Source organism: Pseudophryne corroboree, chromosome 1, assembly GCF_028390025.1.
Source record: "Pseudophryne corroboree isolate aPseCor3 chromosome 1, aPseCor3.hap2, whole genome shotgun sequence".
Classification (NCBI taxonomy): domain Eukaryota; kingdom Metazoa; phylum Chordata; class Amphibia; order Anura; family Myobatrachidae; genus Pseudophryne; species Pseudophryne corroboree.
Window position 1 is genome coordinate 731,934,037 of NC_086444.1, and position 21,526 is coordinate 731,955,562.

General features: G+C 49.6%; 1 protein-coding gene across 1 annotated transcript in view; it reads left to right on the forward strand.

The window, feature by feature from the left end:
• The window catches only part of LOC135047596 (interleukin-31 receptor subunit alpha-like), a 172,001-nt gene that overhangs the window by 45,427 nt on the left and 105,048 nt on the right, over positions 1-21,526 (forward strand). The window contains exon 5 of the mRNA XM_063955467.1: positions 13,473-13,646. Coding sequence (XP_063811537.1) covers positions 13,473-13,646 — 174 coding nt within the window. The remainder of the gene's footprint in view (positions 1-13,472; positions 13,647-21,526) is intronic.

The window sequence follows — 21,526 nt, forward strand, 5'->3', positions numbered from 1 at the left end:
TTCTGTGGACTCAAATTGCAATGCACTGATTCCCAACCACCCCCCTCCCCCTGCCACTCAGGGTTTAAATACCGGGCATTGTAATGTTGTCAATGAAGGCACACAGTTTCTCTGCACCTCCTCCGTGCCATCACACAAATGCTGCCAGCCGCACCACTGCGCCCAACAAGAGCCAAGCTCAGCTGCTCCGTACAGCCGGCCTAGGTGATCGAAACTGAGCTGTATGGCTGCTGCTGCTCAGGAAAGGACTGCACAGTGCACTGCTGAATGTAGACAACCTGCTCCGGGATTGAGGAACCAACAACCTTTAGCGCACTCCTGCACGAGGGGACCGACACCTGTTTAGCACTCCCGCACAGCTGAGGGTCCCAGGGTGAGAGCAGCATCTTTGTGCAGTGTCTGACACCTGAAGCTCCTGGTTTGTGCAATGGGGCATATAAGGGGCCTAATTCAGACCTGATCGCAGCAGCAACATTTTTCTCTAATGGGCAAAACCATGGGGGTGATTCCGAGTTGTTCGCTCGCTAGCTGCTTTTAGCAGCATTGCACACGCTAAGCCGCCGCCCTCTGGGAGTGTATCTTAGCTTAGCAGAATTGCGAACAAAAGATTAGCAGAATTGCGAATAGAAAATTCTTAGCAGTTTCTGGGTAGCTCGAGACTTACTCACAAATAGCGATCAGTTCAGTCAGTTTCGTTCCTGGTTTGACGTCACAAACACGCCCAGCGTTCGGCCAGCCACTCCCCCGTTTCTCCAGACACTCCCGCGTTTTATCCTGGCACGCCTGCGTTTTTCCGCACACTCCCAGAAAACGTCCAGTTTCCGCCCAGAAACACCCACTTCCTGTCAATCACACTACGATCACTTCAACGATGAAAAATCTTCGTTCGGGCGTGAGTAAATCTACTAAGTTTTGTGTTAAAATACTAACCGCATGCGCACTGCGAACCATGCGCATGCGCATTTTTGCCTTAATCGCTCCGTTGCAAAAATCGTCAATGAGCGAACCACTCGGAATGACCCCCCATGTGCACTGCAGGGGGGGGGGGGCAGATATAGGCGGTCATTCCGAGTTGTTCGCTCTGTAAATTTCTTTGCATCGCAGCGATTTTTCCGCTTAGTGCCCATGCGCAATGTCCGCACTGCGACTGCGCCAAGTAAATTTGCTATGCAGTTAGGAATTTTACACACGGTTTTTTCTTCGTTCTGGTGATCGTAATGTGATTGACAGGAAGTGGGTGTTTCTGGGCGGAAACTGGCCGTTTTATGGGAGTGTGTGAAAAAACGCTGCCGTTTCTGGGAAAAATGCGGGAGTGTCTGAAGAAACGGAGGAGTGTCTGGGCGAACGCTGGGTGTGTTTGTGACGTCAAAACAGGAACGACAATCACTGAACTGATCGCACTGGCACAGTAAGTTTCGAGTTACTCAGAAACTGCACAGAGATGTCTTATCGCAATATTGCGAATCTTTCGTTCGCAATTTTAAGAAGCTAAGATTCACTCCCATTAGGCGGCGGCTTAGCGTGTGCAAAGCTGCTAAAAGCAGCTTGCGAGCGAACAACTCGGAATGACCCCCATAATGTATAATATGTGCAGAGAGAGTTAGATTTGGGTGGGGTGTGTTCAAACTGAAATCTAAATTGCAGTGTAAAAATAAAGCAGCCAGTATTTTACCCTGCAGAGGACAATATAACCCACCCAAATCTAACTCTCTCTGCAAATGTTACATCTGCCCCCCCTGCAATGCACATGGTTTTGCCCATTTGCTAACAAAAATCCTGCTGCGATCAACTTGGAATCACCCCCCATGGTTTTGCCTATTAGAGAACAAATTTGCTGCTGCGATCAGGTCTGAATTAGGCACATTATTGTATCACTTTTCACACATTTCAGCTCGCAACCCCTGGCGGGTACCCGGGGTCCCACACATCAACATGTGTCTTATAGCAGCAATATGGAGCTCGTGTGACACCACACTAAGCAAATATATAATATTATATATATATATAATATAGGAGTTGTGTATTGATTTGATTGATTGATTTATGTTATTTAGTGCAGTGTGATTAAGGTTATTTAGCAACTGTGGACCTGATTTAGAGATGTACGATATTGCACAGCTGCATGGAAGCGGCTGTGCAATACAGTACAACTACAGTAATATGCTAATGCTGCAGGAGGTGTCTGAAGACACTGCATCGGATGATCGCAACCCTTGCCCATTTGAGTAAGACGAAGCTTACTCAGACTGGCCATCAGAATTCCTCTGTCAGGGACAGGCAATCTGTGTCTAAAGTAGTGATGAGCGGATTCGGTTCCTCGGAAACCGAACCCCCCTGAACTTCACCCATTTTACACGGGTCTGAGGCATACTCGGATTCTCCCGTATGGCTCGGTTAACCCGAGCGCGCCCGAACGTCATCATCCCGCGGTCGGATTCTCGCGAGATTCGTATTCTATATAAGGAGCCGCGCGTCGCCGCCATTTTCACTCGTGCATTGGAAATGTTAGGGAGAGGACGTGGCTGGCGTCCTCTCCGTTTATTAATGTTGCTGCAAATATTTGTGCTTATTGCTTAATTGTGGGGACTGGGGAGCAGCTGTATTATATAGGAGGAGTACAGTGCAGAGTTTTGCTGATCAGTGACCACCAGTTTTATCCGTTCTCTGCCTGAAAAACGCTCCATATCTGTGCTCAGTGTGCTGCATATATCTGTGCTCACACTGCTTTATTGTGGGGACTGGGGACCACCAGTATTATATAGGAGGAGTACAGTGCAGAGTTTTGCTGATCAGTGACCACCGGTTTTATCCGTTCTCTGCCTGAAAAACGCTCCATATCTGTGTTCAGTGTGCTGCATATATCTGTGCTCACACTGCTTTATTGTGGGGACTGGGGACCAGCAGTATTATATAGGAGTACAGTGCAGAGTTTTGCTGACAGTGACCACCAGTATATATAGCAGTACGGTACGGAAGGCCACTGCTCTACCTACCTCTGTGTCGTCAAGTATACTATCCATCTAGATTCTATACCTGTGGTGCATTTTAGTTTTGCAGTTTGCTGACAGTGACCACCAGTATATATATAGCAGTACGGTATGGAAGGCCACTGCTCTACCTACCTCTGTGTCATCAAGTATACTATCCATCTAGATTCTATACCTGTGGTGCATTTTAGTTTTGCAGTTTGCTGACAGTGACCACCAGTATATATAGCAGTACGGTACGGAAGGCCACTGCTCTACCTACCTCTGTGTCGTCAAGTATACTATCCATCTAGATTCTATACCTGTGGTGCATTTTAGTTTTGCAGTTTGCTGACAGTGACCACCAGTATATATAGCAGTACGGTACGGAAGGCCACTGCTCTACCTACCTCTGTGTCGTCAAGTATTCTATCCATCCATACCTGTGGTGCATTTCAGTTGTGCGCAGTATATATAGTAGTAGACCATTGCTATTGATACTGGCATATAATTCCACACATTAAAAAATGGAGAACAAAAATGTGGAGGTTAAAATAGGGAAAGATCAAGATCCACTTCCACCTCGTGCTGAAGCTGCTGCCACTAGTCATGGCCGAGACGATGAAATGCCATTAACGTCATCTGCCAAGGCCGATGCCCAATGTCATAGTAGAGAGCATGTAAAATCCAAAAAACAAAAGTTCAGTAAAATGACCCAAAAATCAAAATTGAAAGCGTCTGAGGAGAAGCGTAAACTTGCCAATATGCCATTTACGACACGGAGTGGCAAGGAACAGCTGAGGCCCTGGCCTATGTTCATGGCTAGTGGTTCAGATTCACATGAGGATGGAAGCACTCATCCTCTCGCTAGAAAAATGAAAAGACTTAAGCTGGCAAAAGCACTGTGCGTTCTTCTAAATCACAAATCCCCAAGGAGAGTCCAATTGTGTCGGTTGCGATGCCTGACCTTCCCAACACTGGACGGGAAGAGCTTGCGCCTTCCACCATTTGCACGCCCCCTGCAAGTGCTGGAAGGAGCACCCGCAGTCCAGTTCCTGATAGTCAAATTGAAGATGTCACTGTTGAAGTACACCAGGATGAGGATATGGGTGTTGCTGGCGCTGGGGAGGAAATTGACAAGGAGGATTCTGATGGTGAGGTGGTTTGTTTAAGTCAGGCACCCGGGGAGACACGTGTTGTCCGTGGGACGAATATGGCCATTGACATGCCTGGTCAAAATACAAAAAAAATCACCTCTTCGGTGTGGAATTATTTCAACACAAATGCGGACAACAGGTGTCAAGCCGTGTGTTGCCTTTGTCAAGCTGTAATAAGTAGGGGTAAGGACGTTAACCACCTAGGAACATCCTCCCTTATACGTCACCTGGACCGCATTCATCAGAAGTCAGTGACAAGTTCAAAAACTTTGGATGACAGCGGAAGCAGTCCGCTGACCACTAAATCCCTTCCTCTTGTAACCAAGCTCCTGCAAACCACACCACCAACTCCCTCAGTGTCAATTTCCACCTTACACAGGAAAGCCAATAGTCCTGCAGGCCATGTCACTGGCAAGTCTGACGAGTCCTCTCCTGCCTGGGACTCCTCCGATGCATCCTTGAGTGTAACGCCTACTGCTGCTGGCGCTGCTGTTGTTGCTGCTGTGAGTCGATTGTCATCCCAGAGGGGAAGTCGGAAGACCACTTGTACTACTTCCAGTAAGCAATTGACTGTCCAACAGTCCTTTGCGAGGAAGATGAAATATCACAGCAGTCATCCTGCTGCAAAGCGGATAACTCAGGTATTGTCAGCCTGGGTGGTGAGAAACGTGTTTCCGGTATCCACCGTTAATTCACAGGCAACAAGAGACTTGATTGAGGTACTGTGTCCCCGGTACCAAATACCATCTAGGTTCCATTTCTCTAGGCAGGCGATACCGAAAATGTACACAGACGTCAGAAAAAGAGTCACCAGTGTCTTAAAAAATGCAGTTGTACCCAATGTCCACTTAACCACGGACATGTGGACAAGTGGAGCAGGGCAGACTCAGGACTATATGACTGTGACAGCCCACTGGGTAGATGTATTGCCTCCCGCAGCAAGAACAGCAGCGGCGGCACCAGTAGCAGCATCTCGCAAATGCCAACTCGTTCCTAGGCAGGCTACGCTTTGTATCACCGCTTTCCATAAGAGGCACACAGCTGACAACCTCTTACGGAAACTGAGGAACATCATCGCAGAATGGCTTACCCCAATTGGACTCTCCTGGGGATTTGTGACATCGGACAACGCCACCAATATTGTGCGTGCATTACATCTGGGCAAATTCCAGCACGTCCCATGTTTTGCACATACATTGAATTTGGTGATGCAGAATTATTTAAAAAACGAGAGGGGCGTGCAAGAGATGCTGTCGGTGGCCCGAAGAATTGCGGGCCACTTTCGGCATTCAGCCACTGCGTGCCCTGCCCTGCCATCATCTGAACCTGCCCTGCCATCATCTGAAGCAAGAGGTGGTAACGAGGTGGAATTCAACCCTCTATATGCTTCAGAGGATGGAGGAGCAGCAAAAGGCCATTCAAGCCTATACATCTGCCCACGATATAGGCAAAGGAGGGGGAATGCACCTGACTCAAGTGCAGTGGAGAATGATTTCAACGTTGTGCAAGGTTCTGCAACCCTTTGAACTTGCCACATGTGAAGTCAGTTCAGACACTGCCAGCCTGAGTCAGGTCATTCCCCTCATCAGGCTTTTGCAGAAGAAGCTGGAGACATTGAAGGAGGAGCTAAAACAGAGCGATTCCGCTAGGCATGTGGGACTTGTGGATGGAGCCCTTAATTCGCTTAACCAGGATTCACGGGTGGTCAATCTGTTGAAATCAGAGCACTACATTTTGGCCACCGTGCTCGATCCTAGATTTAAAACCTACGTTGTATCTCTCTTTCCAGCAGACACAAGTCTGCAGAGGTTCAAAGACCTGCTGGTGAGAAAATTGTCAAGTCAAGTGGAACGTGACCTGTCAACAGCTCCTCCTTCACATTCTCCCGTAACTGGGGGTGCGAGGAAAAGGCTAAGGATTCTGAGCCCACCCGCTGGCGGTGATGCAGAGCTGTCTGGAGCGAGTGCTGACAACTGGTCCGGACTGGAGGACCTGCCAACGATTACTGACATGTCGTATACTGTCACTGCATATGATTCTGTCACCATTGAAAGAATGGTGGAGGATTATATGAGTGACCGCATCCAAGTAGGCACGTCAGACAGTCCATACGTATACTGGCAGGAAAAAGAGGTAATTTGGAGGCCCTTGCACAAACTGGCTTTATTCTACCTAAGTTGCCCTCCCTCCAGTGTGTACTCCGAAATAGTGTTTAGTGCAGCCGCTCACCTTGTCAGCAATCGGCGTACGAGGTTACTTCCAGAAAATGTGGAGAAGATGATGTTCATCAAAATGAATTATAATCAATTCCTCTGTGGAGACATTCACCAGCAATTGCCTCCAGAAAGTACACAGGGATCTGAGATGGTGGATTCCAGTGGGGACGAATTAATAATCTGTGAGGAGGGGGATGTACACAGTAAAAGGGGTGAGGAATCGGAGGATGATGATGAGGTGGACATCTAGCCTCTGTAGAGCCAGTTTGTGCAAGGAGAGATTGATTGCTTCTTTTTTGGTGGGGGCCCAAACAAACCGGTCATTTCAGTCACAGTCGTGTAGCAGACCCTGTCGCTGAAATGATGGGTTCATTAAAGTGTGCATGTCCTGTTTATACAACATAAGGGTGGGTGGGAGGGCCCAAGGACAATTCCATCTTGCACCTCTTTTTTCTTTCATTTTTCTTTGCATCATGTGCTGTTTGGGGACTATTTTTTTAAGTGCCATCCTGTCTGACACTGCAGTGCCACTCCTAGATGGGCCAGGTGTTTGTGTCGGCCACTTGTGTCGCTTAGCTTAGTCACACAGCGACCTTGGTGCGCCTCTTTTTTTCTTTGCATCATGTGCTGTTTGGGGACAATTTTTTTGAAGTGCCATCCTGTCTGACACTGCAGTGCCACTCCTAGATGGGCCAGGTGTTTGTGTCGGCCACTTGTGTCGCTCAGCTTAGTCACACAGCGACCTTGGTGTGCCTCTTTTTTTCTTTGCATCATTTGCTGTTTGGGGACAATTTTTTTGAAGTGCCATCCTGTCTGACACTGCAGTGCCACTCCTGGATGGGCCAGGTGTTTGTGTCGGCCACTTGTGTCGCTTAGCTTAGTCACACAGCGACCTTGGTGCGCCTCTTTTTTTCTTTGCATCATGTGCTGTTTGGGGACTATTTTTTTGAAGTGCCATCCTGCCTGACACTGCAGTGCCACTCCTAGATGGGCCAGGTGTTTGTGTTGGCCACTTGTGTCGCTTAGCTTAGTCATCCAGCGACCTTGGTGCGTCTCTTTTTTTCTTTGCATCATGTGCTGTTTGGGGACAATTTTTTTGAAGTGCCATCCTGTCTGACACTGCAGTGCCACTCCTAGATGGGCCAGGTGTTTGTGTCGGCCACTTGTGTCGCTTAGCTTAGTCACACAGCGACCTTGGTGCGCCTCTTTTTTTCTTTGCATCATGTGCTGTTTGGGACTATTTTTTTGAAGTGCCATCCTGCCTGACACTGCAGTGCCACTCCTAGATGGGCCAGGTGTTTGTGTCGGCCACTTGTGTCGCTTAGCTTAGTCACACAGCGACCCTGGTGCGTCTCTTTTTTTCTTTGCATCATGTGCTGTTTGGGGACAATTTTTTTGAAGTGCCATCCTGTCTGACACTGCAGTGCCACTCCTAGATGGGCCAGGTGTTTGTGTCGGCCACTTGTGTCGCTTAGCTTAGTCACACAGCGACCTTGGAGCGCCTCTTTTTTTCTTTGCATCATGTGCTGTTTGGGGACTATTTTTTTGAAGTGCCATCCTGTCTGACACTGCAGTGCCACTCCTAGATGGGCCAGGTGTTTGTGTCGGCCACTTGTGTTGCTTAGCTTAGTCACACAGCGACCTTGGTGCGCCTCTTTTTTTCTTTGCATCATGTGCTGTTTGGGGACTATTTTTTTGAATTGCCATCCTGTCTGACACTGCAGTGTCACTCCTAGATGGGCCAGGTGTTTGTGTTGGCCACTTGTGTCACTTAGCTTAGCCATCCAGCGACCTCGGTGCAAATTTTATGACTAAAAATAATATTGTGAGGTGTGAGGTGTTCAGAATAGACTGAAAATGAGTGTAAATTATGGTTATTGAGGTTAATAATACTATGGGATCAAAATGACCCCCAAATTCTATGATTTAAGCTGTTTTTGAGGGTTTTTTGTAAAAAAAAACACCCGAATCCAAAACACACCCGAATCCGACAAAAAATTTTCAGGGAGGTTTTGGCAAAACGCGTCCGAATCCAAAACACGGCCGCGGAACCGAATCCAAAACCAAAACACCAAACCCGAAAAATTTACGGTGCACATCTCTAGTCTAAAGATGCAGACCCTGGCCTTGGCACACCTACAAAATGGGGGCGATATGTTCCCATTTTGTAGAACAATCCCAGTTGCTGCCCCTTGGGGACTGCGAGCGATCACAGAGGACTCATTCTGCACATGTGCAGTTCTGCCACCATCAGGTTTATGTAGTAACCTGAATCAGGCCCTGTATGTAGTGTGATTTAAACGGGATGCAGTTAATTTACCGGCTGTCGTGATCCCGGCATTCAGGATACTGATGCCAGAATCCCAACAGCCATTGAAATGCCGTCGGTCGGAATCCTGACCGTGGACCACCACCCGAGGGGGAATTGCCACCGGGCCCGATGCATGACAAGCACAGCGAGACACGTAAGAAGACTCGCTCTGCTTGCTGCCGGCATTCCGGCGTCAGCATTCCGGCATTGGTCTCCTGACTGCTGTGATCCTGACCGCCGGTAAATCATAACGAACTTGATTTAAACTATTAAGTACCCGTGTGCAGATAATAAATGGTGTGTCTGAAGAAGACAGGAGCTGTTGTCTCTCCAATTCGTTATACTGGTTGCTCTGAGCTCATTTCTTGGTGTAAAATGCAATGTTTTACAGTGTGTTTCAGCGACTTCACTGATAATATAATGCACTGTCATGGTTGTTGCGGACAGATGTATAGAGCTACCAGTGTTAGATGACACCCCCCCAACACACACACACACACACACACACACACACACACACACACACACACATACACACACCAGGGCTGGTTCTAGACCTTGTGGGGCCCAGGGCGAACGTTTCCTTTGGCGCCCCCCGAACAGGTAAAAAAGGGTTTGTGCGCGCCTACGTCGGCGCGTGGAATAAATAGGGGCGTGGCTTCATGGGGAAGGGGCGTGGCCAGTTGTGCCCCCTGTAGCTGTGCTCCCAGTAGATTTGCCCCCTGTAGCTGTGCCCTGAGTAGTTGTGCCCCTGTAGTTTTACCCCCTTTAGCTGTGACTCAGTAGTTGTGCCCCTGTAGTTTTGCCCCCTGTTGCTGTGCCCTCAGTAGTTGTGCCCCTGTAGTTTTGTCCCCTGTTGCTTTCCCCTCAGTAGTTGTACCCCTGTAGTTTTGCGCCCTGTTGCTGTGCCATCAGTAGTTGTGCCCCTGTTGCTGTGCCCTCAATAGTTGTGCCCCTGTAGTTTTGTCCCCTGTTGCTGTGCCCTCAGTAGTTGTGCCCCTGTTGCTGTGCCCTCAGTAGTTGTGCCCCTGTAGTTTTGTCCCCTGTTGCTGTGCCCCTGTTGCTGTGCCCTCAGTAGTTGTGCCCCTGTAGTTTTGTCCCCTGTTGCTTTGCCCCCTGTTGCTGTGCCCTCAGTAGTTTTGCCCCCCTGCTGCTGTGCCCTCAGTAGTTGTGCCCCTGTTGCTGTGCCCTCAGTAGTTGTGCCCCTGTAGTTTTGTCCCCTGTTGCTTTGCCCCCTGTTGCTGTGCCCTCAGTAGTTGTGCCCCTGTTGCTGTATCCTCAGTAGTTGTGCCCCTGTAGTTTTGCCCCCTGTTGCTGTGCCCTCAGTAGTTGTGCCCCTGTAGTTTTACCCCCTGTTGCTGTGCCCCTGTAGTTTTACCCCCTGTTGCTGTGCCCCTGTAGTTTTACCCCCTGTTGCTGTGCCCCTGTAGTTTTACCCTGTTGCTGTGCCCCTATTGTTTAACCCCGTTGCTGTGCCCCTGTAGTTTTGCCCCCTGTTGCTGTGCCCTCAGTAGTTGTGCCCCTGTTGCTGTGCCCTCAGTAGATGTGCTCCCTGTTGCTGTGCCCTCAGTAGATGTGCTCCCTGTTGCTGTGCCCTCAGTAGATGTGCTCCCTGTTGCTGTGCCCCTAGTAGCGGCGCTTAAAAAAATAATAAAAAAAATACTCACCAGCCCCGCTCCTGCTTCCCAACCGCTGTTGTCCTCAGTCTCCGGCTGCCGCTCCTTGGATCTATGGGAAAGATGTCATGACGTCTCTCCCATAGCGCCGCACACTGCACAGACACTAGAAGTCAATTATGACCTCTAGCGTCTGCTCCCACTATGCTGTGCGGTGCGCGATGACGTCAGGCGTGCTGCACGGCACCGGCAGTAGCGGGCGGCTTTTGCCACGGCGGCGGCACTCTCAGGACAGCGGCGCCCTGGGCATAAAGCCTGCTGACACACACACACACACACACACACACATGTATCCTTCACTTTTCAGGATAACAAATTTTACTGGTACTAGCCCCCTGTTCCCAGCACTATCGGCCACAGTGGCAACAAAGGGGGTAATTCTGAGTTGATCGCAGCAGCAAGTTTGTTAGCAGTTGGACAAAACCATGTGCACTGCAGGGGGGGGGGCAGATATAACATGTGCAGGGTAAATACTGGCTGCTTTATTTTTACACTGCAATTTAGATTTCAGTTTGAATACACCCCACCCAAATCTAACTCTCTCTGCACAAGTTATATCTGCCCCCCTGCAGTGCACATGGTTTTGCCCAAATGCTAACAAAATTGCTGCTGCGATCAACTCAGAATTAGGCCCAAGAGGCTTAAATACTTTACAAAATTTACACAGACTTTTATCTCTTTGTGGTGCTTAGATGTATCTGTTTTCATGTTTAATGCATTGCTCTGTAGCCTGAGCCTATGAAGAAGGTACAGTATGTCATGCAGTGACTCTAAAGAAGGTATGCTCCCCCTGGAAGAGCACTGCTACTGACCGAAGATTTGAATAATTATAATTCTTTATTTGTTTTCTATGTGTCTGTGAGTTTTTTGCACAAACATGTTTTTCCCACAAAATCCTGCTTCCCATGTCCTAATTAGTCTCCCTACAAAAGTTGAATTATGGCAACCTTGTATATGTGTATGGGTGTTTCCCTTTGTTCATTTCCCTGTGCTCCAGTGGCGGAACTAGCGAGCGGTGGGCCCATGTGTGACAAAATGCTTTGGGTCCCCACTCCCAAAAAAATAGGGGTGTGGCTTCATGGGAAAGGGGTGTGGCCACAAAATAATACCAATTCCTATAACGGTGCACAGTAGTCTCCATTATTCAAATTACGCCGCACGGTAGCACCACTACACCAGGTAGAGCCCCTTTTTACACATTACGGCAGACAGTGTCCCATTTTTACACATTATGGCAGACAGCGTGCCCTTTTTTATACATTACAGCAGACAGCGTCCTCCTTTTTACACATTACGGCAGACAGCGTCCCCCTTTTTACACATTACGGCAGACAGCGTCCCCTTTTATATACATCATGGCAGACAGCGTCCCCATTTTTACACATTACTGCAGACAGCGTCTCCCTTTTTACACATTACGGCAGACAGCGCCCCTTTTTTATACATTACAGCAGACAGTGTCCCCCTTTTTACACATTACGGCAGACAGCGTCCCCTTTTTTACACATTACGGCAAACAGCGTCCCCTTTTTTACACATTACGGCAGACAGCTTCCCCCTTTTTTACACATTACGGCAGACAGCGTCCCCTTTTTACACATTACGGCAGACAGAGTCCCCTTTTTTACACATTACGGCAGACAGCGTCCCCTTTTTTATACATTACGGCAGACAGCGTCCCCCTTTTTACACATTAAAGCAGACCGCACCCCTCTTTTTACACAGAAAGAAAGAAAGAAAGAAAGAAAGAAAGAAAGAAAGAAAGAAAGAATAAGAATTATACTTACTCTCTCCGCTGGCTCAGGCTCCTCGGTGCAGCTTCTGCAGAGATCCCGGGCAGGGGAGAAGGAGGAGGAGGGAGGTGGAGGAGGGAGCCGCAGCAGCACTGTGTAATTGGTGGAGGCGCTGCTGCTGCTGCTGTCCCTCTGCTTCACCATAGGCTGTTCTCCGCCGCTGTGAATGCTGGGATGCGCTTCCCAGCATTCACAGCGGCGGAGGGCAGCCTATGGTGAAGCAGAGGGACAACAGCAGCAGCTGCGCCCGCACCAATTACACAGTGCTGCTGCGGCTCCCTCCTCCACCTTCTCCCCCGTGCCGCTGCGCTCTTCTCCTTTCCTCGGCGGGCGGCTGCGGGTGGCGGTTGCCTGCAGCACACAGTGGCATGTAATGAGTCAATTTGACTCATTACATGCTTTGGGCCCCTGGACAGTGACGGGCCCCAGTGCAAGGCACTGCCTGCACTGGCGGTAGTTCCGCCACTGCTTTGTTCGTTACTCTTTTTATGTAAGTAGAAAGGGATGTTGTAGAATGAGGTTTTGAAGGAACAGTAGATGCTAATCTGCTAATCAAATCCCATGCCATAGGCCACATACCCTGTGCAGACCACACCCTTACAACAGCACTGACGTGGGACTTCGGAAAGTAAATAAGTAAACATGGGTGCAGTGTGGGCCCCCTGCACCCATTATAGATACCCCAATGACTGAGGCACGCATTGATCATACCCCCTGTGGTGGCGCACAATAGGCCCTTCATAAATTTAAGCTCCAGGCCACTTGGACCTTAATCAGGCACTGAGTATGTACAGTTACAGTAATGCTGCATTCACACCGCAAATGCCGGGTCCTACCCGGTAAGACAAACGTGTACTTACCGGGTGGGATCCGGCATTTGCGCTCCGTTGCAGGCTTCCCGACCCGGCAATATACCGGGTCGGTTGCCATGACAACGGAGGCCGCAGCAGCAGCAGGGGCGGGGGTGGAGGCGGCGTCGGGAGATGAGCTCATCTCCAGCGCTGCCTCTCCCTATCTTGTGAATGGGAACCGTGTCGCATCGACACGGCTCCCATTCACACCGCACCTGACCCGGTAATCAACCCGGGTAAAACCCTTCTTTTTTACCGGGTTGATTTACCGGGTCAGGCGACCCGCTAAATCGCCCAGTGTGCTTTCACATCGCACACTGACCCGGTTCGACACGGCAATATGCCGTGTCGGTACCGGGTTATTTGTGCGATGTGAAAGGGGTATAACTCTATGATGACACAACTACAACATGATATACCAAAATTACATTTATACTGAAGACGTGCATTTGTGCATCTTTGTGAATGTCCCTTAATAATTGTTATGATTTATATATTTTAGGAAAACATTTTAAAAGTGTAAATATATCAGAAAACAATTTAATAATGAACTGGGAAGTGGGAAGAGCAGAGAAAACACGTTATTGCATTGAGTGGAAGTCTACTACTGGAGAGGAAGTTTTTTTTAGCAACCTCACAGGAAATTATGAGAGAAATCAACTAAATATACCTACAGGTAAGATTTTATATGTCCACAGCAAGAGAAAGCACCAAGCTATCATAGGAGGAATTCCACCTGCACTTTACACTGTAATATTTATTTAACCATTATACAGCAAATGTTTTTTTATCTTCTTGATAGTCATCTCACATTCTGATTATTTTCACTGTGTGGGGAGGAAGATTTCTCCTATATTGCAAAGGGAGTGATGTAGAAAGCTGCAGCTATGCACCACCCAGGACTGGGATAAGGGTGTAGTATGGTATGCAGGTGGCCGGGATCCCGACCACCTGCATACCGACAGCTGGGCGAGCGCAAATGAGTCCCTTGCGGGCTCGCTGTGCTCACCACGCTATTTATTCTCCCTCCAGAGGGGTCGTGGACCCCCAAGAGGGAGAATAGTTGTCAGTATGCCGGGTGTCGGGATTCCGGCGCCAGTATACTGAGCGCCCGGATCCCAACAGCCGGCATACTGAATACCACCCCTGGGATAATGTACACCTCCTGCAATTTACTTGACAAGCTCCTATGTGTTTTACTGCATAAATTAATTATCCCTATAACCTGCTCAGTTCCTAATTTGGATTGCAAATAAATTGCTGTTGTTTTTATGCACACAGTGACAACGGTTCTACTACGATATCCCCGGCTGTCGGGATCCCGGAGCCCAGCATACTGGCGCTGGGATCCCGACCGCTAGAATGCTGGCAGTGGGGTGAGTGCAAAAGAGCTCGACACACTGCGGGCATGCTATTTATTCTCCCTCCAGGGGTGTCATGGACACCCCAAGAGGGAGAATAGTTGTCGGGATCCCGGTGAATGCTTCCCATGACAACAAATACAGTAAAATGTGGGAAAAAAAACCCTAGTAAGTATCTTATGCTGAGCACATCCTAGTTGACGTGTGTAGCCATCGACATCGTCAGAAATAGGACCCGGCGGGGGAGCCAGCCTCGCCAAGTGCATATACACTTGCCGATGCTGGCAGTGAAGGAGCTTCGGCAGCAGCCATGCTTGGCCCTCGCTAGCGATGTCTTCCGTCGGTCCTGTTAGCATCTCACTGGGCTCCCGGGGGGCGCGCGTGCTGCACGGATGCACTCCACAACTTGCCAGCGATGCAGTCTGAATTACCCCCATACTCCGCATTAGGTATGCTTCACAACCAGGCCCGGCACTACCCACTCAGCAAAGGGATGCAAAGCAGGTAGACGCCAGACTGGAGAGGCGCTCTCCCTGCTCTGCATCCCTTTGCTGCGCCTGGGCCCCCTGCTACTGCTGCTGCCGGCTGCTGTGCCTGTCACACCATTTAGCAGTCGGGTGCCGGCAGCTTGAAGCTTCCCACTAACCCCCCTGCAGTGTCCTTCTGTGTCCTGGCCGTAAAGGGGGCAGGGCTATACGGCGCAGAGGGGCAGAGCTATACGGCGCAGAGGGGCAGAGCTACACAACGCCGATGGGCGGAGCTACATGGGACCAGGCTGCACAAGGAGGACAGAAACTGCTGCAGATCCAGCCAGCCAGCCAGCTTGTATGTTGAAGGAGAGTGTGTGTGTGTATCTATGTGTATGTATGTGTGTGTGTATCTACAGTATGTGTGTGTACTGTATATGCGTGTGTGTATTTATCTATGTGTATGTGCATCTACAGTATGTGTGTGCAGTGTCGGACTGGATCATGAAGGGCCCACCGGGGGTATGCAGTAGTAGGGGCCCATGATTAGAGGTTTGGCCAGCCACCACAGAGGTTTGGCTAACCATTATAGCAGGGGTGGGCAATTATTTCAGCCGAGGGGCCACTTGACACTTTCCTGTCAGGATTCGAGGGCCGCACACAAAATAGCAGCGCCCCCCCCATGCACCAAAAATATAGGGACGTGGCTTCGTGTGGAAGGGGCGTGGCCCCAAAAAATACAGATTCATATTAGGCTGCACAACAGTCTCCATTATTCAAATTACGCCACACAGTAGCGCCACTTACACACATTACACCAGGTAGAGCCCCTTTTACACATTATGCTAGGTAGAGACCCATTTTACACATTACTCCAGGTAGGTTTAGGCATCAGGGACGGGCTAGGTTTAGGTAACCATGGGGGGTGGTTAGGGTTAGGCACCAATGAAGGAGGTTAGGGTTGGCTGCCGGGTGGGAGGGTTAGGGGGTTGGGGAGAGGGGAGAACACCCCTTACACACCCCTGTCGGTTTCGAGATATCGGGATCCCATCGTCAGTATTTTGACCGCCGGGATCCCAAGCGGCATTGAATCATACTGATCCAACACATACACAGAGCTACAGATACATAGTTACAGACACAGATACAGAGTTACAGACATACAGTATACATAGAGTTACACAGACACATATACAGAGCTACAGACATATATACAGAGCTACAGACACATATACAGAGCTACACAGAGACATATACAGAGCTACAGACATATATACAGAGCTACAGACACATAGAGTTACATAGAGACATATACAGACACAGATACAGAGTTACAGACATACAGTATACATAGTTACACAGACACATATACAGAGCTACAGACATATATACAAAGCTACAGACACATATAGAGTTACACAGAGACATACTGTATACAGACACATACACAGAGTTACAGGCACATTATCATATACAGTTACACAGACATAATATAATTTATGGTCCCTCATACCTTAATGAATGTCACTGCATGAAAGCTTTGGCTGCTTTGGCAGGTCCTTCATTCTACCTGCCATACATGATAAAGTGCAGGAGCATCAAGGCTGTGCTCCGTTCTGGGTAGCCCCGCCCCCTGCTGGGACACTGCTTCCTCTTTCCTTCTGATAATCAGGGGGGGGGGGGGGGGGGCAAGACATATGCCCCGAGAGACCCCTGCTGCTGAGAGCCCACCATTCTCCCACTGCAAAGCAAGCAGTCCTTCCCCAATCCCCCTCATCTCGCAGGCGGAGCTTTGCCTGGGCTGGCTGGGAAGGTGAGACTAGCAGGGGGAGGAGGGGCTGCGGCTCTATTAGCCGCAGCCGGCACTGTGTGATCTTTTGTCCCCTGCTCCCTGTCAGCGCATGACAGGGAGCAGGGGGCAAAAGATCACACAGTGCCGGCTGCGGCTAACAGAGCCGCGCTGTCGCAGGCATCATCTCGCTGCCGGTGACCTGGGCTGGAAGCTGGCCGGGACAATGACAAGCGGCCCAGTCGGGCCGCTTGTCATTGCGCGCAGGTTGGAGGCAGCCGGCCGGGCAGGATCGGTTCGCTGGCCGCATCCGGCCCGCGGGCCGTATTTTGCCCACCCCTACATTATAGAGCACCTGGTCTGGACTCCTTGATAATTTATATAGTAATTAATGCTAGTGCATGTATGATAATATGCCAGATTAATGACAGCAATGTACTGTAGAGAATACATCATAATCCTGTGCAGTATAAGGTAACATATGTATAATATATAATTCAAGTGCACAGTCTAGAACCTGATCCCTAGAGGAGGAGGGCCCCCCAGGCAGTGGGGCCTACCGGTGGTTTCCCCTGTACCCCTGGGGGCCAGTCCGAGCGTGTGTGTGTGTGTGTGTGTGTGTGTGTGTGTGTGTGTGTGTGTGTATCTATGTGTATGTGTGTGTGGGAGGCAGGGCAGTCGAGAGCCGGGCTGGGCCCAGGTACTTTTCAAAGGGCGTGGCCTAATCACAGAAGGTGTGGTCATGTACCCTTAGAAAAAAATACTGGGAAAAATTGTATTTTAAGCACCTCCATGGCCACACTGCAGCCCAGTACACAGCAGAGTGTGCTGGGCTGAGGAGAAGAGATGCAGCTGCTGTTGCCAGATAAGGGGGAGGGGGCCTGGGCCCCTACTGGAACCTCACTGGGCCCCTCAATCAGACCTGGGCCCAGGTAATTTGTACCCTCCCCCCCCTCTCTCGACACCAATGGTGGGAGGGGGGGCATAATTTGTAAAGAAATTGTATTTCTGAGGGCATTTTATATAACCAGCGATACTACAGGGGCTATTATGGATATAACCGGCGCTACTACAGGGGCTATTATGCGTATAACCATCGCTACTACAGGGGTTATTATGCGTATAACCGGCGCTACTACAGGGGCTATTATGTGTATAACCGGAGCTAGTACAGGGGCTATTATGCATATAACCGACGCAACTACAGAGGCTATTATGCGTATAACCGACGTTACTACAGGGGCTATTATGCGTATAACCGGCGCTACTACAGGGGCTATTATGCATACAACCGGCGCTACTACAGGGGATATTATGCGTATAACTGGCGCTAGTACAGGGGCTATTATGCGTATAACCAGCGCTACTGCAGAGGCTATTATGCGTATAACCGGCGCTACTACAGGGGCTATTATGCATATAACCGGCGCTACTACAGCGGCTATTATGCGTGTAACCAGCACTACTACAGGGGCTATTATGCGTATAACCGGTGCTACTACAGGGGCTTTTATGCATATAACCGGCGCTACTACAGGGGCTATAATGCATGTAACCGGCACTACTACAGGAGCTATTATGCGTATAACTGGTGCTACTACAGGGGCTATTATGCATATAACCGGCGTTACTACAGGGGCTATTATGTGTATAACCGGCGCTACTACAGAGGCTATTATGCATATAACCGGCGCCACTACTGGGGACATTATGGGGTATATTCAATTGAAGTCGGATCAATTCCGACATTCATCGGAATGGATCTGACCTGGGCTATACAAAGCAATCTCAATTCGACTTTAAAAAAAGTCGAATTGAGATGCAGGAGCTGAGATGGGGAGAGCAGTGCCGGAGGAGACGAGGAGGAGACGGGGGGAGGGGTGAGACGGGGAGAGCCGCGGGCAGACGGGGGAGTGCAGTGCAGCGCAGCGTGGCCGGAGGATGTCACAAACGCCGCTCACTGGTCCCGCTTGCTGGAGCCGGGTGGACGCTGCTGTGAGCGGCGGCTGTGACATTCTCCGGCTACGGTGTCCGCTGCAGTAGCGCTGCTCTCCCCCATCTGACCCCCCCCCCTGTCACCTCATCTCCTCCGGCGCTGCTTTCCCCTCTACCCGTGGCTCTCCTGTCTCCTCCTCGGATCCTCCAGCGCTGCTCTCCCCCTCTGCCCGCGGCTCTCCCCCGTCTGTGCTCCTGCATCTCACTTCAACTTTTTTTAAAGTCGAATTGAGATGGTCAAAAAGGGGGGTCAAAACCGTTTTCGACACAACCACGTGGATTGGAAGCTATCCCGCCAATCCACGTGCTTTTCGACAAGTCGAATTCTTCGACTTGTCAAATTATTTGGGGTTATATTGAATAGGTTGGAAGCCCTTCCGACCTAAAAAAGTCGAAAACTGCCGTCTTTTCGACAGATGGCAGCTTTCGACTTCAATTGAATATACCCCTATGTGTATAAACAGCACTACTATGCGCAGAGTAATGTGAATAAGATTGTGCTATTGTGTGGCGTAATTTTAAATGGGGGAACTATTGTGTGGCCACGCCCCTTCCTTGTGAGACCAAGCCCCTTTTTGCAGCACGCTGTCCCTTTGTAAAATATGGGAGGGCACAAATGTATAATTTGCAGGGGGCGCCGAATGCCTTAGCACCGGCCCTGTTCAAAGCAGTTCAAAGTTAAATCAACTTCTTTAGGTGCAATCAGGTCACATCTATGGAGCCCCTTCCTTTTTCCCCAGAAAGAGGCCTAGATCGAGCAAGCAGCTTTGGTGAACATCCTACTGCAGTCTCAGATTACACCCAAAGCTCACGTAGGTAATATGGCAAACCTTTTTTAGCCCATAGCGGCAATCTATTACCTCCCATTTAATGTATACAAATGTATACATATATTAGTGCCCTATTAGTTATTAACAATAGTGGGCATCATTGCCTAAGCCAATAATTATAAACAAGATGCTGTTTGTTGGGATTCAGTATGGTTTACCGGTGGACGGGATGCCGGCTGTCCATATCCCGACAGCGGCATCCTGCCTGCCAGAATGCCGGCAGCGGGGCGAGTGGTAAGAGTCCACTTGCGAGCCCACTGCGCTCGCCCACTGCATTCTTGGTGACTTGCTGCATTCGCCGCAGGATCTATTCCCACTCTATGGTGTCATGGACACCCATGAGTGGGACAAGCCCTGGCGCGCCAGGATTCTGGCTGGCAGCATTATCAGCTGGCGGGATTCCCCCGTCGGCATCCCGGCTGCCGGGATACCGACAGCCGGAAAATTAAACGCATCCCATTTCTTGTAAGGAAGCTACATAATTAGCAACATCAGCATTTAACTTATTAGTGTAATGCAATAATAAGATTTTACTCACCGGTAAATCTATTTCTCGTAGTCCGTAGTGGATGCTGGGACTCCGTAAGGACCATGGGGAATAGCGGCTCTGCAGGAGACTGGGCACAACTAAAGAAAGCTTTAGGACTACCTGGTGTGCACTGGCTCCTCCCACTATGACCCTCCTCCAGACCTCAGTTAGGATACTGTGCCCGGAAGGGCTGACACAATAAGGAAGGATTTTGAATCCCGGGTAAGACTCATACCAGCCACACCAATCACACCGTATAACTCGTGACACTATACCCAGTTAACAGTATGAAATATAACTGAGCCTCTCAACAGATGGCTCAACAATAACCCTTTAGTTAGGCAATAACTATAAACAAGTATTGCAGACAATCCGCACTTGGGATGGGCGCCCAGCATCCACTACGGACTACGAGAAATAGATTTACCGGTGAGTAAAATCTTATTTTCTCTGACGTCCTAAGTGGATGCTGGGACTCCGTAAGGACCATGGGGATTATACCAAAGCTCCCAAACGGGCGGGAGAGTGCGGATGACTCTGCAGCACCGAATGAGCAAACTCTAGGTCCTCCTCAGCCAGGGTATCAAACGTGTAGACTCTTGCAAAAATGTTTGAACCCGACCAAGTAACAGCTCGGCAAAGTTGTAAAGCCGAGACCCCTCGGGCAGCCGCCCAAGAAGAGCCCACTTTCCTTGTGGAATGGGCTTTTACAGATTTAGGCTGCGGCAGTCCAGCCGCAGAATGTGCAAGTTGAATCGTGCTACAGATCCAGCGAGCAATAGTCTGCTTAGAAGCAGGAGCACCCAGCTTGTTGGGTGCATACAGGATAAATAGCGAGTCAGTTTTCCTGACTCCAGCCGTCCTGGAAACATATACTTTTCAGGGCCCTGACTACGTCCAGTAACTTGGAATCCTCCAAGTCCCAAGTAGCCGCAGGCACCACAATAGGTTGGTTCACATGAAAAACTGATACCACCTTAGGAAGGAATTGGGAACGAGTCCTCAATTCCGCCATATCCATATAAAATACAGATAAGGGCTTTTGTATGACAAAGCCGCCAATTCTGATACACGCCTGGCCGACGCCAAGGCCCACAGCATGACCACTTTCCACGTGAGGTATTGTAGCTCCACGGATTTAAGTGGCTCAACCCAATGCGACTTCAGGAAATCCAACACCACGTTGAGATCCCACGGTGCCACTTGAGGCACAAACGGGGGCTGACCATGCAGCAGTCCCTTAACAAAAGTCTGAACTTCAGGCAGTGAAGCCAGTTCTATTTTGGAAGAAAATCGATAGAGCCGAAATCTGGACCTTAATGGAACCCAATTTTAGGCCCATAGTCACCTCTGACTGTAGGAAGTGCAGAAATCGACCTAGCTGAAATTCCTCCTTTGGGGCCTTCCTGGCCTCACAGCACGCAACATATTTCCGCCATATGCGGTGATAATGGTTTGCGTTCACTTCTTTCCTAGCTTTAAATAGCGTAGGGATAACTTCCTCCGGAATGCCCTTTTCCTTCAGGATCCGGCGTTCAACCGCCATGCCGTCAAACGCAGCCGCGGTACGTCTTGGAACAGACAG